Raw genomic sequence first — 22,470 nt, forward strand, 5'->3', positions numbered from 1 at the left:
CGCATACTTTGCTTCATTATGCTGTCCGGATAGAGTCAGACAGAAGAAACAAAATAATAAAGATAGAAACAGAAATAAATTAAAACGAAATTAGAAAACCAATACAGTTCTACCACTGGTTGCTATCAAGATGAAAAAAAGAAAAACAATACAGAAAATCAATGAAATAAATAGCTGGTTTTTTGGAAAAGACAATAAAATTGGCAAATGTCTAGCAAAAACAGAGAAGATATATCAAAATGGGATATCACTGTAGACCCCACAGACATCAAAAAGATAACAAGGGAATGCTACAAACAACATAAACTTGACAACTTAAATGAAATTGACCAATTTCGCAAACTTCCACCACCCAATATGAAATAGGTCATCTGAAAAGCCCTATAACTAATAAAGAAATTGGCTTCATAATTGAAAACCTCCCAAAAAAGAAGTTTCCAGACCCAGATGGTTTCATTGGAGAATTCTACTGAAAGTTTAATGAAAATAATTAACACCAACTCTACACAATCTCTTCCAGAAAACAAAAGAGTAGGGAACATGCCCAACTCATTTTATGAGGCCAGATTACTCTGATACCAAAAACAGACAAAAGCAGTACAAAAACAAAGAGAACTATTGACCAATATCCCTCATGAATACAGACATAAAAATCCTTAACAAAATCTTTGCTCATAGAATTCAGCAATATGTAAAAGAATAATATACCACATCAAGTGGGGTTTATTTCAGAGAAACAAAGCTGGTTCAATATTTGAAAAGCAATCAATATAATTCACTATATTAATAGGCTAAACAAGAGAAATCATGTTGTGATTCAATACGATCATATCAATTGATACAGAAAAAAATATTTGACAAAATTCAATATCTGTTAATGAAAAACATTCTTAAAAAACTAACAATAGATAGGAACTTCCTCAACTTAGTGATGAACATCTACAAAACCCTATAGCTAATATACTCAATAGTGAAAGACTGAATGCTTTCTTCTTAAGATCAGAAACAAGGTGAGGATGCCCATTTATACCACTCTTATTCTACATAGTAGTGAAAATCCTAACCAGAGCAATAAGGTAAGAAAAGGAAACAAAAGGCACACTGGTTGAAAAGGAAGAAAACAAACTGTTGCGATTTACAAATAACATGATGGCCTGTATGGTCTATGTAGAAAATTCCAAAGAATCTACCAAAAAGAAGAAAAGCAAAAGAAGGACCAAAACCCTTTCAGAACTAAAGAACTAATAAGTGAGTTCAGCAGTAAGGTGACAGGATGCAAGTTCCAACAAAACATGTACAGGCCTTATATGCTGAAAACTGCAAAAATCAAACAAATCAAAGAAGGTATAAATAAATGGAGAAATATGTCATCTTCATGGATTGGAAGATTTAACATAATAAAGATGTCAATCTCCCCCAAAAATTGGTGTAAAGCTTTAACATAATTTCTACAAAGGACCCAGAAAGATTTTTTTTACATGTAGACAAATTTATTCTAAAATTTATATGGAAAGGAACTAGAACAGCCACAATAAAGTGGGAGGAATCACTCTAACTGATGCTAAGGTTTACTGTATAAGTATAGTTATCAGGACAGTATGGTCTTGGAAGGATAGACACATAAACCAATAGAGAAGTGCAGAAAGAGACCCCTGTACATACAGACAATTGATTTTTGACAAAGGAGCAAAATTAATTCAATGGAGTAAGGATAGTCTTTTTAACATATTGTACTAGAACAACTGGATAGCCACTGGCAAATAAAACCTCAACCTAAACCTCACATCTTAGACAAAAATTATCTCAAAATGGATCATAGACTTAAATGTACAGTGTAAAACTAAAAAGCTTTTAGAAGATAATGCAGAAGAAAATCTTCAGGATCTAAGGCTTGGTGGAGTCCTTAGACATGATACCAAATGCATGACCCATAAAAGAAAAAAAAATGATAAATTATACTTCATCAGAATTAAAACCTCTGCTCTATGAAAGACCCTTATAAAAGAATTAAAAGCAAAGTTACACACTGGGAAAAAATATTTGCAAACCATGTATCTGACAAAAGACTACAGTCTAGAATAAAGAACTCTAAAAAAATTCAACAAAGAAACAAACAATCCAATTTAAAAATAGACAAAAGACTTGAACAGATATTTCACCAAAGAAGAAATATGAATGGTAAATAAACATATGAAGTGATGTTCAACATCATTATCTATGAGAGAAATGCAAATTAAGACCACAGTGAGATATTCCCACATATCCATTGGAACAGCTGAAATGAAAAGCACTGACAATACCAAATGCTGGGGAGGATGCTGAGGAACTGGATCGCTCATACACTGCTGGTGGAAATGTACAATGGTGCAGCCACTCTGGAAAACAGTTGGCAGTTTCTTATAAAACTAAACACGTTTACTATCCAACCCAGAAGGCACACTCCTGGGCATCTATCTTGGAGAGGTGAAAGCTTATGCCCATATAAAAATCTATACAGGAACATTCATAGTGGCTTTATTTATAATAGCCCCAAAACTTGAAACTATCCAAAAGTCCTTCAAGGGATAAATGGCTAAACAAACTCTGGTACATCCAGAATCTGGCTGGAGCCACTTATTAAGCAGCACCTACGTGGATCTCCAAAGGCAGTTACAAGAACAAAATGTCAAAAGTCAACTCTCTACTCTCAATGGAAAATTATTTGGTCCCTTAAATGTTGGAGGGAGGGGGAGAAAAGGATTTATAAAATACCATGAAAAACAAACATGATTTATGAGCCTCTGAGCATCCATAGCATCTACTAGGTGACCAGACAAACAGGAGCAGGAAGTAATCTCAGAGGTCACCAAATGTGATCTCAACTGTGTGCAGGGTAAATATTTTTTCTTGCCCTAATTCTGCTACATAGAACAAAGATGGTACCATCTTATGTCTTAAGGTAAGAGACTAAATTTTCTTGAGGTTTATATTCTCAAAGATGGATTCTTTTCCTTAATCCAACCCTTGAGATTCATGCCAGGAAATTGAAATTCTAACCTTCCCAAATTTTATAATTCCTCTTACAGGCAGTATAGCACAGTGGTTAAGAGTGTGGACTCTGTGGTATGACTGCCTAGGTTCAAATCTTAGCTCGTCCACTTAAAGCTCTGTGACCTTGGGCAAGTTACTGCTTTGTGCCTCAGTTTCTCCAACTCTAAAATGGAGATAATAGTCCTACCTCCCTTATAAGAATGTTATGAGAATTACCTTAACATATGCATGGTATCTTGAACAATGCCTGCCACATAAGTGTTACTTATCATTATGACTAACACTGATAAACCCCATATTAGCTCTGCAGACCCACCTGGATCTCAGGCAGATACACTAGCCCAGAAATAGTGAAGTTGTCAGTGGAAGTGGCAGTGGCTGGCAATAGAAGTGGCAGCCCAGGAATCTCTACCTAACATTGATACCAAAATCCCAGATACAGGAGATGATTCTCTCAAATTTTAGTTTTTTCCCCCAACTCCAAGGATGACTGGGAGATCTCTGTTCATTTTCTCTCCTCCAAGCTATGTATGCTCTGCAGCTGTCTCGGGCATTCTACAATCTCGAGAAGAGAATACAAACTAAAAAAAGGCCGCAGACAAAGAAAAACCATTGCCACCTTGTGGCTTTTCAGAGAATTTTTCTTCACACCTTTGCACTACCCAAGTGTCTTCTTGTTCTAGAACATGGTCACTCTCTGCAGACCTGAAATTGTGGCAGGTGGCCAGAGCACATTCAGTGATGTGCAGCACAACACTTAGAGCTGAAGTGCCCTTGAGATCACCTGGCAGGGCATCCTCACTTAACGCAGAGGAAAACTGAGGCCCAAAGACATGCGGGGCTTGTCTTCAACCCAAGCCAGCATTGGGCTGTGGGTCTCTTGAACCCTGTTTCCAATGACCTCTTTACCATAAGATGCTGGAGCTCACAAACACAATTTGGAATTCAAATGCTCTTGAAAAAGTCAAACTTGTATCAGTGCTCCTGTGTCCTGACACAGCTATGAAGCCACGGGCAGAGGATGTCCATGAAACCGCAACAGATGAGGGTTACACAGGAAATGTTACCTCTTCTGTGCCCTCAAGCAAGAAGAGACAGCATACAGCTTCATGCTAAAATAAAACTAAAATAAAACTCTAATTGCTTCTATTTCTGGCTGGTGAGCTTATTCTTCAGGGTCTGGATTTCATTTCAAAGGAACATGAAATACTGGACTCTGCCAGGGGCTCTTGGTCTATTTTCTCTCCCACAGCTTTAAGACTTTTTAAATTCTTGCTCTAATGTCACTGTTCTAGCAAGATCCAGGCATTTCTCATTCTTTGTATGTTTGTACTGACAACAATTTTAATGACTACATTTTTTTTTTCTCCTGGAAAACCCCATACTCTAAACTTTTACTTACTGCTTTTAAAAAAATTGTTAATCCCCCCTCACAAACTAAACAAAAGACTGTAAAAGGCTTCCATGAACTAAAGCCGCAGCATATCATGCACAGGGTATTGAACATTCTCAAGAACAGTGACAGCTGACATACTCAGACAGAATTAGCCTTGGTTCCAAACCAACCTGATGTTAAGCCATGATAACATGGGTGTCGTGCCTCCTCCAATGATCCAGACAGTGAAGAACACGATGAGAAGGGTGGTCGTGAACATCATCTGGCGAGCATAGGATGCCGTGTCACGGATGGCCAACGCAAATGCCATTGCTCCCCTGAGGCCTGCGGGGACCAAAGAGGAAGATCTGCTTATAAGGATTAAATGACAATATTGTCTCAAAATCCACTGCTGCCATTTGGAGCCAATAAACTCGATTCATTTATGCTTCAGGGGCCAAGTTGTTTTATTCAGAAAGGAGGACCTTAAAGGCACAATTTTCTTTTATTCGATGTTGTCTTTTGCAAAACTCCCCAATACAATGAGAAAAGCATTGCACTGCTTTGTACAGCACGGTTTTTAGAATAATAACACTCTTATTACTTAAATGATTCTCCTGCTAGTAACATGAAGTAAAAATAAATATAAATAAGTAATAATATAAGCTAAAACTGTGATCCCAACAAAACCCAAGCACTACACAGTCAATGTGAAAAAAAAAAAAAAAAAGAAAAGAAAACAGCTAGGTACTAGTACGTCAAATTTGTGAAAAATAGTTCAACATTTCCTTAGCAAAAGGGGAAGCCATACAGAGAAGTGAAAATATAACCCAATTTATATCAGGGGTGGGGAACTCTTTCTGTAACCAGCCAGATATTAAAGATTTTAGGTTTTGTGGGCAAAGAGGCAAAATCAAGAATATTATGTGGGTACTTAGATCTTAGAGACAAACATTTCCACAAATTTTTATTATCAAAAGTCAATAATAATAATTGTGGCCACTTTGTTGTAATACAGGTCTACTAATGAAAAGAGGGAAATTTTTTTTGGAGGAGATACTTTGCTCAATTGCTGTTTCAAAGTCAATGTTCTCTATCATCAAATAGAGTGTAAATATTCATCTGTATAAGGCATTCGTAGCTTGTGGGCTATGTAAAGACAGGCAGTGGCCAGATGTGGCCCAGGGGTTGTAGTTTGCTGATCCCTGATGTGCACTAATGGATTTTAAAAGAAACACCATCAGTTTAATGTTTTAGAGTTCATCTTTCTAAGATCTTTTGTTTCTTTTCCATATCATGCTCATAATTTATTTTATAGTAAAGACTGAATCTGGCTGGGTGGGGTGGCTCACATCTGTAATCCCAGCATTTTGGAAGGCCGAGGTGGGTGGATCACCTGAGGTCAGGAGTTCGAGACCAGCCTGGCCAACATGGTGAAATCCCATCTCTACCAAAAATTAGCCAGGCATGATGGCATGTGCCTGTAGTCTCCTGCTACTTGGGAGGCTGAGGTGGGAGAATCACTTGCATACTGGAGGTGGAGGTTGTAGTGAGCTGGCATGGTGCCACTGCACTCCAGCCTGGAGGACAGAGCGAGACTGTGTCTCAAAAAAAAAAAAAAAAAAAGGCCAAATCTATATTCTTTTGTACGTATCTAGTATGAATTTTTATTCACCATGGGCAAGATTGTGTGCATAACATGCGAGAGAATAAAAAGTTAGACCTACTCATCTGTTTGTACATTTTTCTACTTTCCCAATTTCACAATTATTAATATATGTAATCTGAGTGCTTCACTACAATTCACTAAAGAAGAGTGACATCAATAAAAGTTACATTGAACACAAAGTTGATGTTTTCTATTAATCTGTCCTAGTGAAATATTTATATATATCTAGGTCACCCTACAGCCAGCCAGCTATGTCACTGGTCAACATTTAAGCCTCTCAAAGGATGCTGACTCAAAGAAGAAAACTTGGGCATCAGAGAGAGACCACATATAATACATTTTTCTGGTTCATTAGGTAAGCATGGTAAGAAATATTAAAGTGAAACCTCAGGTATTTCATAGCCTTGATGAGTTCCTTTTGATAGGCAGGTTTCTCCCAGCATAAAATATTTTTTATTGGCGATATCATTAAACAGCACTGTGTACTTCTCATCCTTTTAGTACAGAAGCCAATGAGCATACTTAAGTTGACCTAGATGACAGGGTTAGCTCCAACTCATCTTTCTCTTGTCCACTGGCATACTCCTAATATGTACATAGAAGCTTATCTGCCCAATGGGCAGCCACAGCTTCCATGGCTTTATGCACGGTCTCTTCATCCTCCAGGAACTGCATGCATCTGATGGGCTTCGAGTTCTTGTCCAATTCATGGACAATGGGAATAGCAGCTGGCAGGTTCTACTCTGCAGAGACCCTCCAGATGCTTGACAATGCCAGGGAGGCTGTTGCCATGAGCTGTAATCAGTACCTATTTCCCCTCCTTTACCTGGGGAACTATTTCTTCATTCCAAAGGGGCAGAGCTCTGGCAGATGTGTCCTTTAGACTCTCACAAGAGGGTAGCTGATCTTCAGTGAGGTCTACATGCCTGCGATCTTTACTGATGCTGCTGTAGAAGGGATGACTGGGCTCCATGGGAGGTGGTGAAACATCACAGGAATGCCTCCAGATCTTTACTATGCTTGGCAGCAGTTTCTGCTTTATGGAGGTCAGTCAGACCTCCAGAGTGCCACTCATTAAGATGCCAAGTCCTCACTACAGGCAGCCACATCAGGTCAGTGGCATCCAGCACTATCCAGAGCGTCCGGATTGCTCTCTTCTGCACTGAGATGAGGCAGATGTCGAACTTACAGCCAGCATCTTGCAGCGCCTGTCCCCTGCACTTGCCTCCTTGTGGCCTCCAGGCTCCGGGCGGTGATGTACCAGCTGCTGAAGCAGTTCTCCAGGTTCCAGGCACTCTCGCGGTGCCAGATCAACAGCTTGTAGGTAGCAGTGGTGGTCAATCTCACCCTCTTTCTGCATTACTCCATATATCTGACATTTAAACCAGACTGCTGTCCTTCCCTGAAATGAGCCAGGCATGCCAATGCTTTTCTGCCTTCCCAAACTGCTGCCTCCTGAAGTTCCATTCTTCCAAACCTGGCTCAAAGGCCACTCCCTTTGCAAAGATGGCTCTGAGCCATTCTCTTCTTGTCCACATTTCTTTCAAACTTCTTTTGTGCAATTCACCAACCTCTCCTGGAAGAAAATTAACTCTTTGTATACCTGCCTCCCTGTGGCAGACTGTGGGCTCTATGAAGGAGGCTGGTCTTTGCATCCTCCACAACCTAGAGTTGTGGCTTATGAAAAGAGGATGCTCAACAAGTGTTTGCCAGAGTGAAAGGAAATCATCTTAGAGGAGCATACCTGTATCTAAGTTCAGAGGCAAGCTAGCAGGAGACAAAATGACTGCTTTACTGAGCAGTGCCTGTTGGTTTGATCTCAGTATGACTCTGTGAGGCCCCCAAGAACCACTGTGTGGCAGTAAAGGTAGCTGCGACTCACTCTCTGTCTTGAAAGGACAGAGGTACTTTTAAGGGTCACAGTAGTCTTGGCTGGGCATGGTGGCTCATGCCTGTAATCCCAGCACTTTGGGAGGCTGAGGTGGGCAGATCACAAGGTCAAGAGATCGAGATAATCTTGGCCAACAGGGTGAAACCCCATCTCTACTATAAATACAAAAATTAGCTGGGTGTGGTGGCACGCGCCTGTAGTCCCAGCTACTCAGGAGGCTGAGGCAGGAAAATCACTTGAACCTGGGAGGCAGAGGTTGCAGTGAACTGAGTTCACGCCACTGCACTTCAGCCTGGCAACAGAGCAAGACTCTGTCTCAAAAAAAAAAAAAGGGTCACAGTAGCCTTTTGCAACTAACTTCTCTCCGTTCTGTTCTGCAGAAATGCTCTAACTTGGGCCTCGTTTATCTAAAGCTGACGCTTACCACCCTCACTGCATCATCCACTCATGCCTGTTGCTCTCTCTTTTCTCTGCTTCCACAGCTTTCTTTATTGTCCTTTGTCCCCTCAGTGGCTTCTCTAGACTTCTCAGCTTTACAGTGAAAGTGGGGGGCATGTGGGGGACAGTGTCAATTAAGCAGGATGATCACAGCTGTTAAATCCCAGTGTTGGGTTCTTATTGCTTACATGAGTGTATTTTATTTCTTTTGTTCCACACAAAGTTAGAGCTGGGGGACCTCAGCTAATTAGTTCAATTTCATCATTTTACAAGAGAGGATACTGCAGCTGGGAGGTGTTGCGTGACTTGGCCAGTGTTCTTTCTCATCAGGAGCTCTTTTCCTTCTAATTCTAGATCTGGTGCCCTTTGGGAAGCTTAAGGATTATGAAGATCTACTAGAAAACAATCAAGCACTTTAAATACTATATCTCCAGGTCCCTTGAGTGGTAGTGATGAAATAGAAATGCAAATATTTTAGGGGAGAACGTTCACATTTGGTAGTACGGTTTGTAAAATCAACACTAACTCAATTGAACATGTACATCTGTCTATTCCACACTGCAGGGGATACAAATGGACCAGAAACTTGAATGCTTGTCTTTTTATGAACCTTATCGATTGTATTTTAATCATATTCTTGTTACCTGCTGAAAACTCACTTTCTTTTCACTTACGCCTTTTTACCTGAAAACATCATCATGTGTTGAAAATTCCAGCCAATCTTATGCCTTCTGCCCAAGTTGAGGAAGAAGGAGAGTGGGTAGATGTGTGCGGCTCTGCCCAGGAAGATGGCAACCTGACCACAAGGTGGAGTTAAGGGCCCAACAGTTTCCAGAATGGCATTCTCCACAACCTCCGGCTGCGCATTTTAGGAATGCCATGATGCCTCATTATAGTCCAGAGAACTGTGCAAAGAAGTCCGGCTGTCTAGTTTCCCTTTAGGTAAGTTTCTCAGCAAAAAAAATGGGACTCATTTGGCCAACCTTCCCCACCTCCTGATTCATAGAGATCATTTCTAGCTTGTTATACACACTGTGGTAACTTCTTGATTTAATTCAAGTGGCATCTATCTATCTATCTAAATCTATCTAAAACGGAGCCCAGAAATAAGCTAAAGTACCACGGCACGAGGGGTGCAGTTGAGAGAAGTAGACAGAGTGTGTTGGTCTCTACTAAAAAAAAAAGCACTAGAAGGAAAAATTGCTAATCCTGTAGTCCAACTATAAAGAAAAAGTTTGCTGGATAAGCACTCACAGGCTTCATTAGCAAGTAAACATCAGAGACTTTAATGGCTAGGAAGAGCCTGCAAATAAAAGGTGGGGAAACTTAAAATATTCATAACACTAAAAGACATTCAGATCACCCACAAGAATGAACGCACGGAGATATTTCTCTACCTAAGTAGCTAAAATGTCTTTTGGAGATGTAAGAAAGTGTGGAAAAAGGAACTCTACTGTGAAAACCAAAGAATTCAGGGAAACTGGTCCTTTGTCACTTGCTGAGTTTAGAATAGCGCAACTGAGAGAGCTGCACACTCCCCTGGTCAAAGAAGGGAACCCCTGTGGGAGCCAGAGGAACAGGGAGCTTCCGTTTTGGCAAAACACCAGCTGCAGGAACTGCAGCTGTTTCAGACAGAAGCCAGGGCGGAACTATCTTCTCTGTCTCCTGCAGGGTAAAGCATTGCCTGTTTTTCTTCCATTTTCTTTCTGTTTTGTTTTAAGCAGAAGGAGCCAGGTAGTGCTTATAAGGCACATTCTATCCCAGAAGAGAAGCAAAAGTCCTTAAGTGGTAAGCAGCAGTTAGGATCTGCAGAGAACCGGCTTGGCCTCCGCCAGGTCCTCATCTGTAAACAGGGCTGTGCTCCCCCTATCTCTCACAGGGTGTCATGCTAGGAATACAAATCAAAACAACATGCAAGGTCTTTTTCAAAACAGAATAAAAACACTGATCTTACAGATTTTTAGCTATTAGTCTGGTAAGAATGGAAATCCGAGAAATGAGCCACCAGTTTAAGCATAGGAGGCTCTCACGAGGATTCCAGCATTGCATTAGGCCAGTGTCACTGTCCAGCAGCTTGGTGAGGGTTGGTCATTCATGCACAATAAATTAAGCCCAGAAGAGAAAAACACTCCTTTTTTGCCAGCATTCCAAAACCTAAGGATAATCATGAGGCCTCAAAAAAGGCAAATGGGAATGTCCAGCAATAGGGGACTGTGCTCAGTATCTTGAAATCAAGCCCCAGAAAAGTTTGCTTTAATAAAAACAGTACCTGAGGCCAAGTGAGCAAAACTCTCAGCTGCCCATCCACTGCTAGGCACACGAGAGAAGCCAATCCCCCAAACTATGTCTCTTTTCCAGAAACTGCATTTACAACAGGCCCAGACCAAGGAAACAAGTACTTTTCTATTATATATTTTCTTCCCCTCATTTTTCTTTTTCCTTTTCCTCTCTTTGGTGGGGGTGGGGAAGAATCTTTTCCACCATGATCCACATGCAGCGGCAGGGCAGCTTGACAAAAAGTAGGGACACTGCCTGCAAGCATCCCTGGGCAGTGTGAGGAAGGGCTGCCCATGCTGCAGACGTAGTCTGGAGCAAGAGAAACAGAACCTTTGGGTCGTCCAAATCAGGGAACCTCCTGGATTGGAATTCATGCGGCAATGAATTGTCAGAAATAACACTGGGGACTGACATGGTTGCTGACTTTTAGATTCACCAAAAGGGCATTTTACAAAACAAACTATCACCTGCTGAGCACCAGTTTAACAGAAAGGTCATCTTACACAGAAAAGGCAGAAAGGATGATCTTGGAATACATGCAGCCCTTTAAGTCAAATACATTTAGTGTTATGAAATGCCACTTAAGACTTGTGTTTTTTAATCATAAAAATCCTGTGAACTAGCATAGACTTGGTCACCTGTCTAAAACAGAAATAGCAATTATTATTTTATGATTGTTTATATTATTACATTATTATTTTATATTATTATTATTATGACTATTATTATTATAGCTTCTCCAACAGAGGTCGTCTCTGCATGTAGAAAATGGTGGAACAAGAAAAGGATACAAAAGCTCCAATGATGAAAACGGGGCTGAAAACGTGCTTCTGGAAGGTAAACAACGCGAGGCCCATGTAGGAGAAGATAAAGTTCTCTGCCAGGAAATGTAACACCTCAAAGAGCTGCACAGAGAAAGGAAAAGGAAGCTGTAAAGCCTGCAGTTCCTCCTTCCCTATGTTGGCAGGCAACTCATGAGTACCAAGACTCTCTCTTACCTGCTTGGTTCGACTTCTTGATTCCACCGACAGATTGTTGTAGGTGTAATGAGCTTGTGTGATTCCACAGAAAAGGACAGCTACAACACCTGTTAAAACACCCCCCAAAAAATCAATGGAAAAAAAAGAGGCAGGGAGAAAAAACCCTGCTGGAACAAAAAGTTAAGGTAGGTAAGCCTAGCATATCCAACTTCCTGAATATTTTTGAAACTTTCCTATTACTGGGCCGGGTGTAGTGGCTCACACCTGTAATCCCAGCACTGCAGGAGGCCAAGTCGGACAGATTGCTTGAGCCCAGAAATCTGAGATCAGCCTGGGCAACATGATAAAACCCCATCTCTACCAAAAATACAAAACATCAGCCAGATGTGGTGGCATGGGCCTGTGGTCCCAGTTACTTGGGAGAGCTGAGGTGAGAGGATTGCTTGAGCCTGGGAGGTTGAGGCTGCAGTGAGCCATGATCACACCTCTGCACTCCAGCCTGGGTGACAGACGGCAACCTTTTATCAAGAAAGTTTTCTATTATAGAACACGCCTACAACCCCTCACCTCTCATATCAACCTTTCTGTCTCCCAACCCTGCCTTCCTTCAAAGCCAAGTACCTCAACATCCCCCTTTTGTTCCAGTTTTAAGGACATTTCTTGTCTCCTCTAAACTCCTCCAACTACCATCTGGTAGTTGGCATATAGCATTCATTGCCTCAAAGAGACTGTGAGGGCCCATCCAAATTTTTGTCATATTCTTCCCTGTTTTTAGAATGAATGAACTGAATTTCAAACTAATACTTTATATTCATATATATTTTTTGACACAGGGGTCTCGTTCTGTCTCAAAAAATATATATGTATATAATCCCACAGTGGATTATATATTACATATCCCTCAGTGGAGGACAGTGGCATGATCTCGGCTCACTGCAGCCTCTATCTCCGAGGCTCAAGTGATCCTCCCACCTTAGCCTCCCGAGTAGCTGGAACTACAGGTGCACGCCACCACACCCAGCTAATTTTTGTATTTTCTTGTAGAGACGGGGTTTCACCATCTTGCTCAGGCTGGTATCAAACTCCTGAGCTCCAGGGTTCCGCCTGCCTTGGCCCCAAAGTGCTGGGATTATACAGGCATGTGCCACCATGCCTGGTCTATATTTTTACACAATCTAGGGCTTCAGACAAAATAGATCAAGAGTACTACTCCATTTATCGAAGCCCTGATCTTCTGTATTTCTGGTGAATGGTAACCATTTTGTTGTGCGAGACAACTGACACACCTCGGACTTTGACTACACATTTATGGATAACTGTTAAATTTAAGGAAGTGGGGCATTTTGCAATGCTGCATATAAAGATTTGCTACAGTATTTTGAAAAGGTGATAAAAGTACATCCTAAGTACCTGGATTATGTACAGTAATTGTATTTGAATCTTCTAATGGAAAAATTCATTTTTTTTAAATGAGAGAATGTGAGGAAGCAAAACCATGTTTCACCACACTAACACTATATGAAACTGACACCATAAAAATGTGATACTGAAAAACAATGATTAAAGAGCCCAGAGACACAACAATTAAAAACCATGTTCACATTCATCTGAGCAGATGCAAAATCACTTTTTTTTTGAGACAGAGTTTCGCTCTCAAAAAAAGAGAGTGAATTCTTGTTGCCCAGGCTGAAGTGCAATGGTGCGATCTCAACTCACCCGCAACCTCCGCCTCCTGGGTTCAAGAGATTCTCCTGCCTCAGCCTCCCGAGTAGATGAGATTACAGGCATGCACCACCACGCCCGGCTAATTTTGTGTTTTTAGTAGAGACAGGGTTTCTCCATGTTGGTCAGGCTGGTCTCGAATTCCCAACCTCAGGTGATCCACCTGCCTCGGCCTCCCAAAGTGCTGGGATTACAGGTGTAAGCCACCATACATGGCACAAAAATCACCTTTTAAAGGACACATATATTTTGCTTGTTATTGCTACTGTTTGTAAAATAACATAGCAATCAAGGGAAATATACAAATAAGATTTTAATAGATTCTTTGCACCTTAACATCTATTTATAGTTAGAATGTGTACTCAAAAACATAACTGACTTTGGAATGATCAACTTTATCATTAAAATCTAGTTTTTCAGGCTGGGCATGGTGGCTCATGCCTGTAATCGCAGTGCTTTGGGAGGCTGAGGTAAGAGGATCACTTAAGGCCAGGAGTTTGAGACTAGCCTGGACAACATAGCAAACATCATCTCTAAAAAAACAAAACAGTTACTGGGTATGATATATGCCTATGGTCCCAGGTACTTGGGAAGGTGAAGGGGGAAGATCCCTTGAGCCTAGGAGTTCGAGGTTACAGTGAGCTATGACTGTGCTGTTGCACTCCAGCCTGGGTGACACAGCAAGACCTTGTCTCTAAAAAAATAAAATCTAAAAAAATCTGTAGCTTTTGGAAAGTCTCACAATCCATTTAAGGCAGAATACTAGCCTTGCTCAGCAATCCTCCATATGGACATGTGCTAGACAGTTAAACGCCATGCAGCTGCTATTGAAAAATTCTTCCCTTCCTTCAAGCTCCCATAGCCCCCACTGCAGTGAGGACAAGGGTGGTCCAAGAGTAGAGAAAACCTACCTGTAAATCCGCAGGCTTCTGCCAAGAGAAATGTGCTCCAGGACATGAGGAAGAAGAGTGCTGTCTCCAGCAGGGGGAAGCAGTGCAGTTTGGTAAACTTGGTCACGTTGGCATTCTGTCAAGGACCCTGTCTCCAGGTACATGTATCACAGCCACCAAGAACCACACACTCTACTAGCCCAGGACCCCTCCCCAAAGGGCTAGCCTTTCCCTTCAACCCCCCCCTTTTTTTTTTGAGGCTCTAAATCTGCTGGAGATCTCTTAAGTAATAAAAATTTAGCTTTCCAGTGGAACACGAGTTTTGTAGGGGCTAGAGGGAGGAAGAAACTGGGAGATATTGTTTAATGGGTACAGAGATGCTGTTTGGGATGATGAAAAAGCTCTGAAAGTAGACAGGAGAATGGCTACATGACACTGTGAATGTACTTAATGCCCCCAGAATTGTGCACTTAAAAATGGTTAAATGGCAAATCTTGTTAGATATGTTTTACTACAATTTAAAAAAATTAATCATGTAGGCCAGGCACAGTGGCTCACACCTGTAATCCTAGCACTTTGGGAGGCCAAGGTGGGTGGATCACCTGAGGTCAGGAGTTGGAGACTAGTCTGGCCAACATAGTGAGACCCCGTCTCTATTAATAATACAAAAATTAGCAGGGTGTGGTGACACACATCTGTAATCCCAGCTATTTAGGAAGCTGAGGATCACTTGAAACCAGGAGGCAGAGGTTTCAGTGAGCTGAGATTGCACCACTGCACTCCAGCCTGGGCAACAAAGCAAGACTTAGTCAAAAAAACAAAAATATCATGTAATAAACCAAAAGCCATTGAATTTAAATGGGTGACTTGTATGGTATATAAATTATATCTCAATAAGGCTGTTTTTAAAATATTCAGCTTTCTAGAAAAACTGGCAACTGGTCTTCCGTGTTCCTTGAATGCCCATGGTTCTGAGATGCACGGTCATGATGCCAGGCTGGCTTGGTGGGTTGGTTGCAGCAGGGTTGTGAAGACAAGGCCTGTGAGACCCTGATCCCTGTGCACCACTGAGGCCGCCTGAGTCCACAGCAGGTGCCTAATGAAGGCATGGGAAAGAAAGAAATGCACAATTCCTGGGGCAGCTAACAGGTGCTGGTGTCATCTTTTGGGACCAGAGATCCTTCTCATAACAGTGCCATTTGACACAGAGTCACCACAGAAGCATCTCATGAGGGATTTCACTGAGCAATATACATCTCCAGGGCATCAAAAGGGCCCTTGTGAATAAAACAATTTAAATCTGCGCTATCCAATGTGGACTGGCCACATGTGGCTACTGAACAGTTATAATGTGGCTAGTCCAAATTGAGACGTGTGGTAAGAGCAACAAACACACCATATATATATATATATATTTTTTTTTTTTTTTTTTTTTTTGAGATGGAGTTTTGCTCTGTCACCCAAGCTGGAGTGCAATGGTGTGGTCTTGGCTCACTGTAACCTCTGCTACCTTGGTTCAAGTGATTCTTTGCCTCAGCCTCCCAATTAACTGGGATTACAGGCATGTGCCACCACATCCAGCTAATTTTTGTATTTTTAGTAGAGACAGGTTTTCACCATGTTGGCCAAGCTAGTCTCAAACTCCTGACTTCAGGTGATCTGCCCACCTCAGCCTCCCAAAGTGCTGAGATTACAGGCGTGAGCCATTGGCACACATACCATATTTCAAAGGCTTGGCACAAAGACTGGATGTATAAAATCTCAGTAATTATTTTTATCATAATGTTATTTTTTCCATATCAACTACACGTTGGAATGATGTGGTTTAAATTACATTAGTAATGCCCACCAAAGAGATATGATGCAGGACTCAGCACACCTGTGAGGGGATGCCTGCTCTTGCCACACTGTTTTTTTGTTTTGTTTTGTTTTTGAGAAAAGCTGGCATAAAGCACTTTTATTGCAAATAATAAAACTTGAAACTCATATGTGGTGCTGTGGGGAGGGGGCAGCAATGATTTCTCTCACCAAATCACTACACAGGACAGCGAAGGGGTAAGAAGGGGCTGAGGGAGGAAAAGCCAGGAAACTTTAAGATCAGCAGAGGGAGCCAAGCATCGAAAAACAGGAGATGCTGAAGCTGCGATGGCCAGCATCATTCTTAAGAGAATGTTCAAGGATTTGTCGTGATGGCTCGGCTTTCATTAGGTGTTAAGTCTACAAACGGCACCTTCCATTTAAACTGTCAATTAAAGTTCTTAAGATTTAGGAAGTGGTGGAGCTTGGAAAGTTATGAGATTACAAATTCCTGAAAGTCCATTAGAAAAAACACAGGATGGAAAAAAAAAAAAAAAAAAAAGGCACAAAGAAGGCTTCAGAGGTCCCTGCTGGCCCAGGGGCAGACACCTGTAGTGCCCAACATTGCAGTGAAAATGATCTGCTTTCAAAGGCAGAAGGTTGAAGGGGAGGCTGGGGTGGGACTGGTGGAGGCGAAGGCTTTCCCCATCCCCACCTCAGTTTTAGGTAGGACTTTTAATTTAACCCAAGATCATCTCTCAACTTGGAGAATAACACAGCCCTCAATCGTGCCTCAAATGTGTTATGGCTTTGCAGCATAGCAGTAAGAATGTTTAATATATAATAGATTAAAATTTCATCCAAAAAATTAAGATATTCTTGCAACCTCCCCAACATAAATTCCTATTTTAAAGTTAACCTATCACTTGTGCTGTTTATACTTGAACATGTACTTAATTGGAAACCTAGATCCAAAAGACTGAAACTGAATCTTCACCCCAAAATGAAAACAAAATAAAATGAATAACTTGAGGTTTACATGGCATATAGTTTAGGTAAACACACATATGAAGGGGAAGGGGAAGAGGAAATGGATGGGTTAGAAGCAAAGCTGAGTGACAGAACACATTCAGTCAGGGCAGATGTCTATACAGAGCAGAGTGGAACATCAGGAAAAGCTCCATATGGATTCATGTGCACGTATCTGGAGGCACCAGATCCCTCCATGGCAGATCCAAGAACAAGGAGCTAAGGGAGGAGGCCATTCCTGTCATTCCAGTTTTAGAAGCTCCACATCGAAGATGAGAGTGGCACATGGTGAGATGATGCCTGGGTGCCCAGTGGCACCGTAGGCATAATCTGGAGATACAGTCGGTTTGGCTCTCTGACCCACGCTCATCTGGGCAGCTCCTTCTTCCCAACCTTGTATCACCTCCTGCTTGCCTAGCATAAACTTAAAGGGCTTGTTTGTGTCCCAGGAGGAATCAAATTTCTTTCCATCTTCAAGCATCCGGGCTTAGTGCACCATGCAGGTCTGGCTGCACTTCGGGAAGGTGCACCCGTCTCCCTCGGAGATGGTTTCCACCTGCACTCCCATGGCGGTGGCGGATGCTGGGTGGGCAGGCAGCGGGATGGGCAGCATGGACCGATAGCATCCACACTTTGTTTTTTAGTTTCTTTAAACTAAATATTGGGCCATTCTTTGCTTATGGAAGGCTACCAATTAGCTATCACCATATAACACCGTGCGGCCCTGAACAGCAGGTGGCAGCAGCTAGCTGGGACTAAAGTACTTCCCAGCCAGTAGTCCCTGATTCCCAGCCTCCTCCTGGCTCCTCAGCTCTTTTGGCCCCCCTGAAACTGATGTTCCAATTGGATCACAAGGAACAGAGAGAAAAAGCAAAGGTGAAGACAGAGTGAAGTCTAAGGTTGCATTCCTAAACGTTTTCTCAGACTCTCAGCTAGAGACCCAATTGTCACGCTTTAACAAACTAACATATTTCAGGAGCCATCACACCCCAGTGAACAGTCAATGTAAGATTCTGATTTGAAAGAACAGCTGAGAACTTTCGTTTTGAAAGTATAATGCCACACACACATACCCGGGCAGGAGCCGAAACTACAAAAAGGATATTAGAGCAGTCACAACACCAGTCACAGCTCCCATGGTAAAAGAACCACTAAATATACCTAGAAAAATGCCAACTGACTTAAAAAAGGCAGCAGCATCAAAGGCGTGAGTGTTCAGTCCCGCTGGCTGGTAGGCAACAATAGACCTGAAGTTTAAAAAGAAGAGAGAGGTTTTTTTTGTTTTTGTTTTTTTAAGACTGCACTGGTTTTACACCATGGTGCCTGAAAATATCGACAAACATAGGTATCTACATTTTGCCAAGCATTGGCCAGGGCAAATTCATTTAATTTAATCTGCAGCCAGCATTGCCCAGGGTAAATTCACTTAATTTAATCTGCAGCCACCATGTTACGCTGGCATCAGCATCTGATTGCTGCTGGGCACACAAAGCAATGCAATTTTATCCACAAAGCTGATAAATCTCATTTAGAAAAACGCCCAATTCAATATTTAACACATTTAAGATAAGCCTCTGAATTTTGCCCAAAGCATACAGGAAACCGTGATGTCTCTTCCCCAGCAGAAACATTGCTACTTACGAGGACAGTACAATAGCAACAGCATCATTTAGGACGCTCTCTCCAAACAGAAGTGCGTAAAGATCCACATCTGCATGCAATTCATTAAATATTGCCAGCACAGTCACTGAAAAGTGAGCGGAAAGCACAGAAATTAGTTTTGGTTTCTGACCTTAAACCACTGATTACAGATTTATAGAGGCAATTCCTATCTTGAATAGGACTGGGTGGTTCAAGAGACAGCAAGGGAGTCAAAGATGGACTTGCCTATCGGTGGCAGAAGTGAAAACGGCAATCTTCCATATCTGAAGGAGCTTTGAGATGATGCTTGAGTCTAATGACACTGCACCAAAACACTATGCTTTCCACTGTGATCCCATCACACTTTGAAAGTATCTGTTATAGAACTTCAAAAAATAAAGACAATCAATGTGATTTGGCTTCACCAGTGGGTTGAAATCTCTTTGATTTCTCTGGCTCAATAGAGCCAACGTTAAAATAACAAAGTTATTACAAAAGTGATTAATGAGATTTTGGCTGGGTACAGTGGCTCATGCTTGTAATCTCAGCACTTTGGGAGGCCGAGGCAGGTGGATCACCTGAGGTCAGGAGTTTGAGCCCAGACTGACCAACACAGTGAAACCCCATCTCTACTAAAAATACAAAATTAGCCAGGCATGGTGGTACACAACTGTAATCCCAGTAACTTGGGAGGCTGAGGCAGGAGAATCACTTGAACCTGGGAGGCAGAGGTTGCAGTGCACCAAGATTGCACCATTGCACTCCAGCCTGGGCAATGGGATGCCATTAGAGAATTTGAACCAATTGTGAAATGGCTTATGTTGTGCAGAAACCACTCTGACTGAAGTGGAGCAAAGGCAGAGCGGGATGACCAGTTAGGTGACCTATTGCAATAAACTATGCAAGAGAGGATGATAGCTTCGCCCAGCTGGGAGCAATGCAGGTGGTGACAAATGATTGGATTTGGGCTATAATTTGATGTTAAAGCCACAGAATTTCTTCTTTTAATTTTCATTTATTTACTGGGGAGTTGCATTTATTTACTAGTGAGTTAGACATTTTATCAGGTAGATGGATCACCTGCATGCTTCCTTTGTGACTTTCCAATGTATATGTTCCATCATAATAAAAAATGGCAGCCCAACAAAGGAAAAAAAAAAAAAACAAAACCCATTTCAAAAAAAAAAGATTAATTAGATATTATAAATTCCAACTTTGTGCCAAGCCTTTGAAATATAGTGTGTGTGTGTTGCTTAAAATAATGACGGGGGTTGGGTGGGGGCAATATTGCCCCTGGTTGAGAACCACCCCTCTAGATACATGAACGCAAGCCGTGTTCTCTCTCAACACTCATACCCAACTACCCTCTCTCGATGGTTTCTACCATAGGACTGCAAAATCTAAACACTCACTTTCCCAGCTTCCCTTGCAGAAAGCACCACCTCTTCCTGTTGGGAAGAGGGCAGAGAGGCCAGACACCAATGCAGTCATCTTTCCTCCATGCGGCAACTGATGTGTGACTGAAACCCCAGAGCAGTGCAGCAGAAAGATTGAGTGCCTGGATGCCTCGCTGTAGTGGAAGCCGTGACATCAGCCCAGTATTGATACCCAAGATAAATATCTACTTGTTTAAGCAGGGATTAGCCAGGTTTGTCTGTCCTTTGCAGCCAAAAGCATTACTAATTGATACAATTAGGAAACCAAGCCAAACAAATGTTTAGTGAGCTATTATAAGCCAACCAGTCTTGTAACCACCTCCCAGCCCAGTTCAAGAAATGGAACTTTCTCAGTCCTCCATATGTCCCATCCCAATCTGAAGCCTCTTCCTTCATTTAAAGGGAACCACTAACCTAAATTTTATGGTCATCATTTTCTTGCCTTTCCCTATCATTTAGTCACCCAAATGCACATTCCCTGACACTATCGTTTGGTTTTGCCCACTTTAAAAAAATGTGCTTTTTACATCTTTTTACTCTATAGGTTCCCCTTCCATTCCTTACTGTTGGCTTTTGTCCCATAATGCCCTATTGTTTAGTTCCCTCATGTCTGATTTTTTCAATCTTTTTTTTTTTTTTTTTTTTTTTTTTTTTTTTTTTTTTTTTTTTTTTTGAGATGGAGTCTTGCTCTGTCACCCAGGCTGGAGTGCAATGGTGCAATCTCAGCTCACTACAACCTCCACCTCTGGGTTCAACCAATTCTCCTTTCTCAGCCTCCCGAGTAGCTGGGATTACAGGCACGCACCATCATGCCTGGCTAATTTTTTGTATTTTTAGCAGAGACGGGGTTTCATTATGTTGGCCAGGTTGGTCTTGAACTCCCAGCCTCAAGTGATCTGCCTGCCTTGGCCTCCCAAAGTGCTAGAATTACAGTCGTGAGCCACCGTGCCCGGCCTGAATTTTCCATTCCTGATGCATGCAGTTCTTTCATAACTTCTATCACGTTCTTAATTTCCTTTAGCTGCTCTTGGAATATTAATAAAGTTTCACCTTTTAGGGGCCTATTTTTCTTCTGGTATGACTCTATTAACTGTAGCTTTATTATTTAGAGGGTTTGTTCCCATATTTCTCTTACAATATGTTTGCACGAAGTTCAACCTCAATCCATTTCTGTTGCACATATTTAAGTGAGGTGTGTAAGGGGTAGGAGTGAGCCCAGAAGAGCTCTCCTAGTTTCATGGCTCCAGGGCTCCCTCTTCTGGGTTTTATGTTAAAGTATTAAAAACACGGCCTCTGGGCCGGGCATGGTGGCTCACACCTGTAATCCCAGCACTTTGGGAGGCCAAGGTGGGTGGATCACCTGAGGTCGGGAGTTCCAGACCAGCCTGACCAACATGGAGAAACCCCATCTCTACTAAAAATATAAAATTAGCTCGGTGTGGTAGTATATTCCTGTAATCCCAGCTATTTGGGAGGCTGAGGCAGGAGAATCACTTGAACCCGGGCAGAGGTTGCAGTGAGCTGAGATCACGCCATTGCACTCTAGCCTGGGCAACAAGAGCAAAGCTCTGTCTCAAGAAAAAAAAAAACAAACAAACAAAAAAACATGGCCTCTGGGTATGGCCACCTTCTCAATACTTTCTGAGATCCACTGCTTCTGGCCTTCTTCTCCTTTGTGTCTGAGCTTTCTTCCTCCTTTCATGCCCTATCAATCAGGGTTTATGGTCTTAGCAGTTAGTTTTTAGGGAGCTACTCTGTCCTTCCAGAAATATCTTTGCTGGGTATCTCTGGGAGCCCTGACCACTCATGCCACTCCTGCAGCCTCTAATCTCCTCCAGTCTCCTTCCATTTACCCACAAATTGGTGCCTGTAAAGCTCCCTCCTATTTTTAACTACCATCAGATATGCCCACAAACCTCTTTATTCTCAGTAGGGATCCTCCTTTTGAGAATAAACAATTGTGGAATAGTTTTAGGTTCCCTGACAGTCAAATGATCAGCACCCCCTTTTCTTCTCTGCACAGTTGCTATTTCAGTATGCATGTCTCACTGCTGGTGGTAGATAGTGGGATGCCCTGTCCATAAGTTTCATTTTATTTTATTTTTAAGACAAAGTCTCACTATGCTGCCCAGGCTGGACTTGAACTCCTGGGGTTCAAGTGATCCTTCCATCTCAGCCTCTTGAGTAGCTGGGACAATAGATACATGCCATCATGACTGCCCTCTTAGCTCTCTGTGTTTTTTCTTTTGCTGTCTTGCTTTCTGTATTCTTCTTCTTTTTTTTTTTCTTTTTTTT

The 22,470-nt window shown here is 41.9% G+C and overlaps 1 protein-coding gene and 2 pseudogenes across 2 annotated transcripts in view; all 3 read right to left on the reverse strand.

Annotated features, from left to right (window-relative positions):
* Positions 1-22,470, reverse strand: part of SLC9A7 (solute carrier family 9 member A7) — a 144,496-nt gene that overhangs the window by 27,355 nt on the left and 94,671 nt on the right. For both annotated transcript variants that reach the window (XM_032258477.1, XM_032258478.1), the window contains exons 6-12: positions 18,740-18,845; positions 18,204-18,345; positions 14,294-14,399; positions 11,679-11,767; positions 11,472-11,585; positions 9,088-9,199; positions 4,597-4,750 (exon numbers count right to left, since the gene is read on the reverse strand). In XM_032258477.1, the coding sequence (XP_032114368.1) occupies positions 4,597-4,750; positions 9,088-9,199; positions 11,472-11,585; positions 11,679-11,767; positions 14,294-14,399; positions 18,204-18,345; positions 18,740-18,845 (823 nt within the window). The remainder of the gene's footprint in view (positions 1-4,596; positions 4,751-9,087; positions 9,200-11,471; positions 11,586-11,678; positions 11,768-14,293; positions 14,400-18,203; positions 18,346-18,739; positions 18,846-22,470) is intronic.
* Positions 6,016-8,520, reverse strand: LOC116536697 (annotated as a pseudogene).
* On the reverse strand, positions 17,180-18,194 carry LOC116536692 (annotated as a pseudogene).

Source organism: Sapajus apella, unplaced genomic scaffold (genome assembly GCF_009761245.1).
Source record: "Sapajus apella isolate SASKATOON/1434 unplaced genomic scaffold, GSC_monkey_1.0 scaffold103, whole genome shotgun sequence".
Classification (NCBI taxonomy): domain Eukaryota; kingdom Metazoa; phylum Chordata; class Mammalia; order Primates; family Cebidae; genus Sapajus; species Sapajus apella.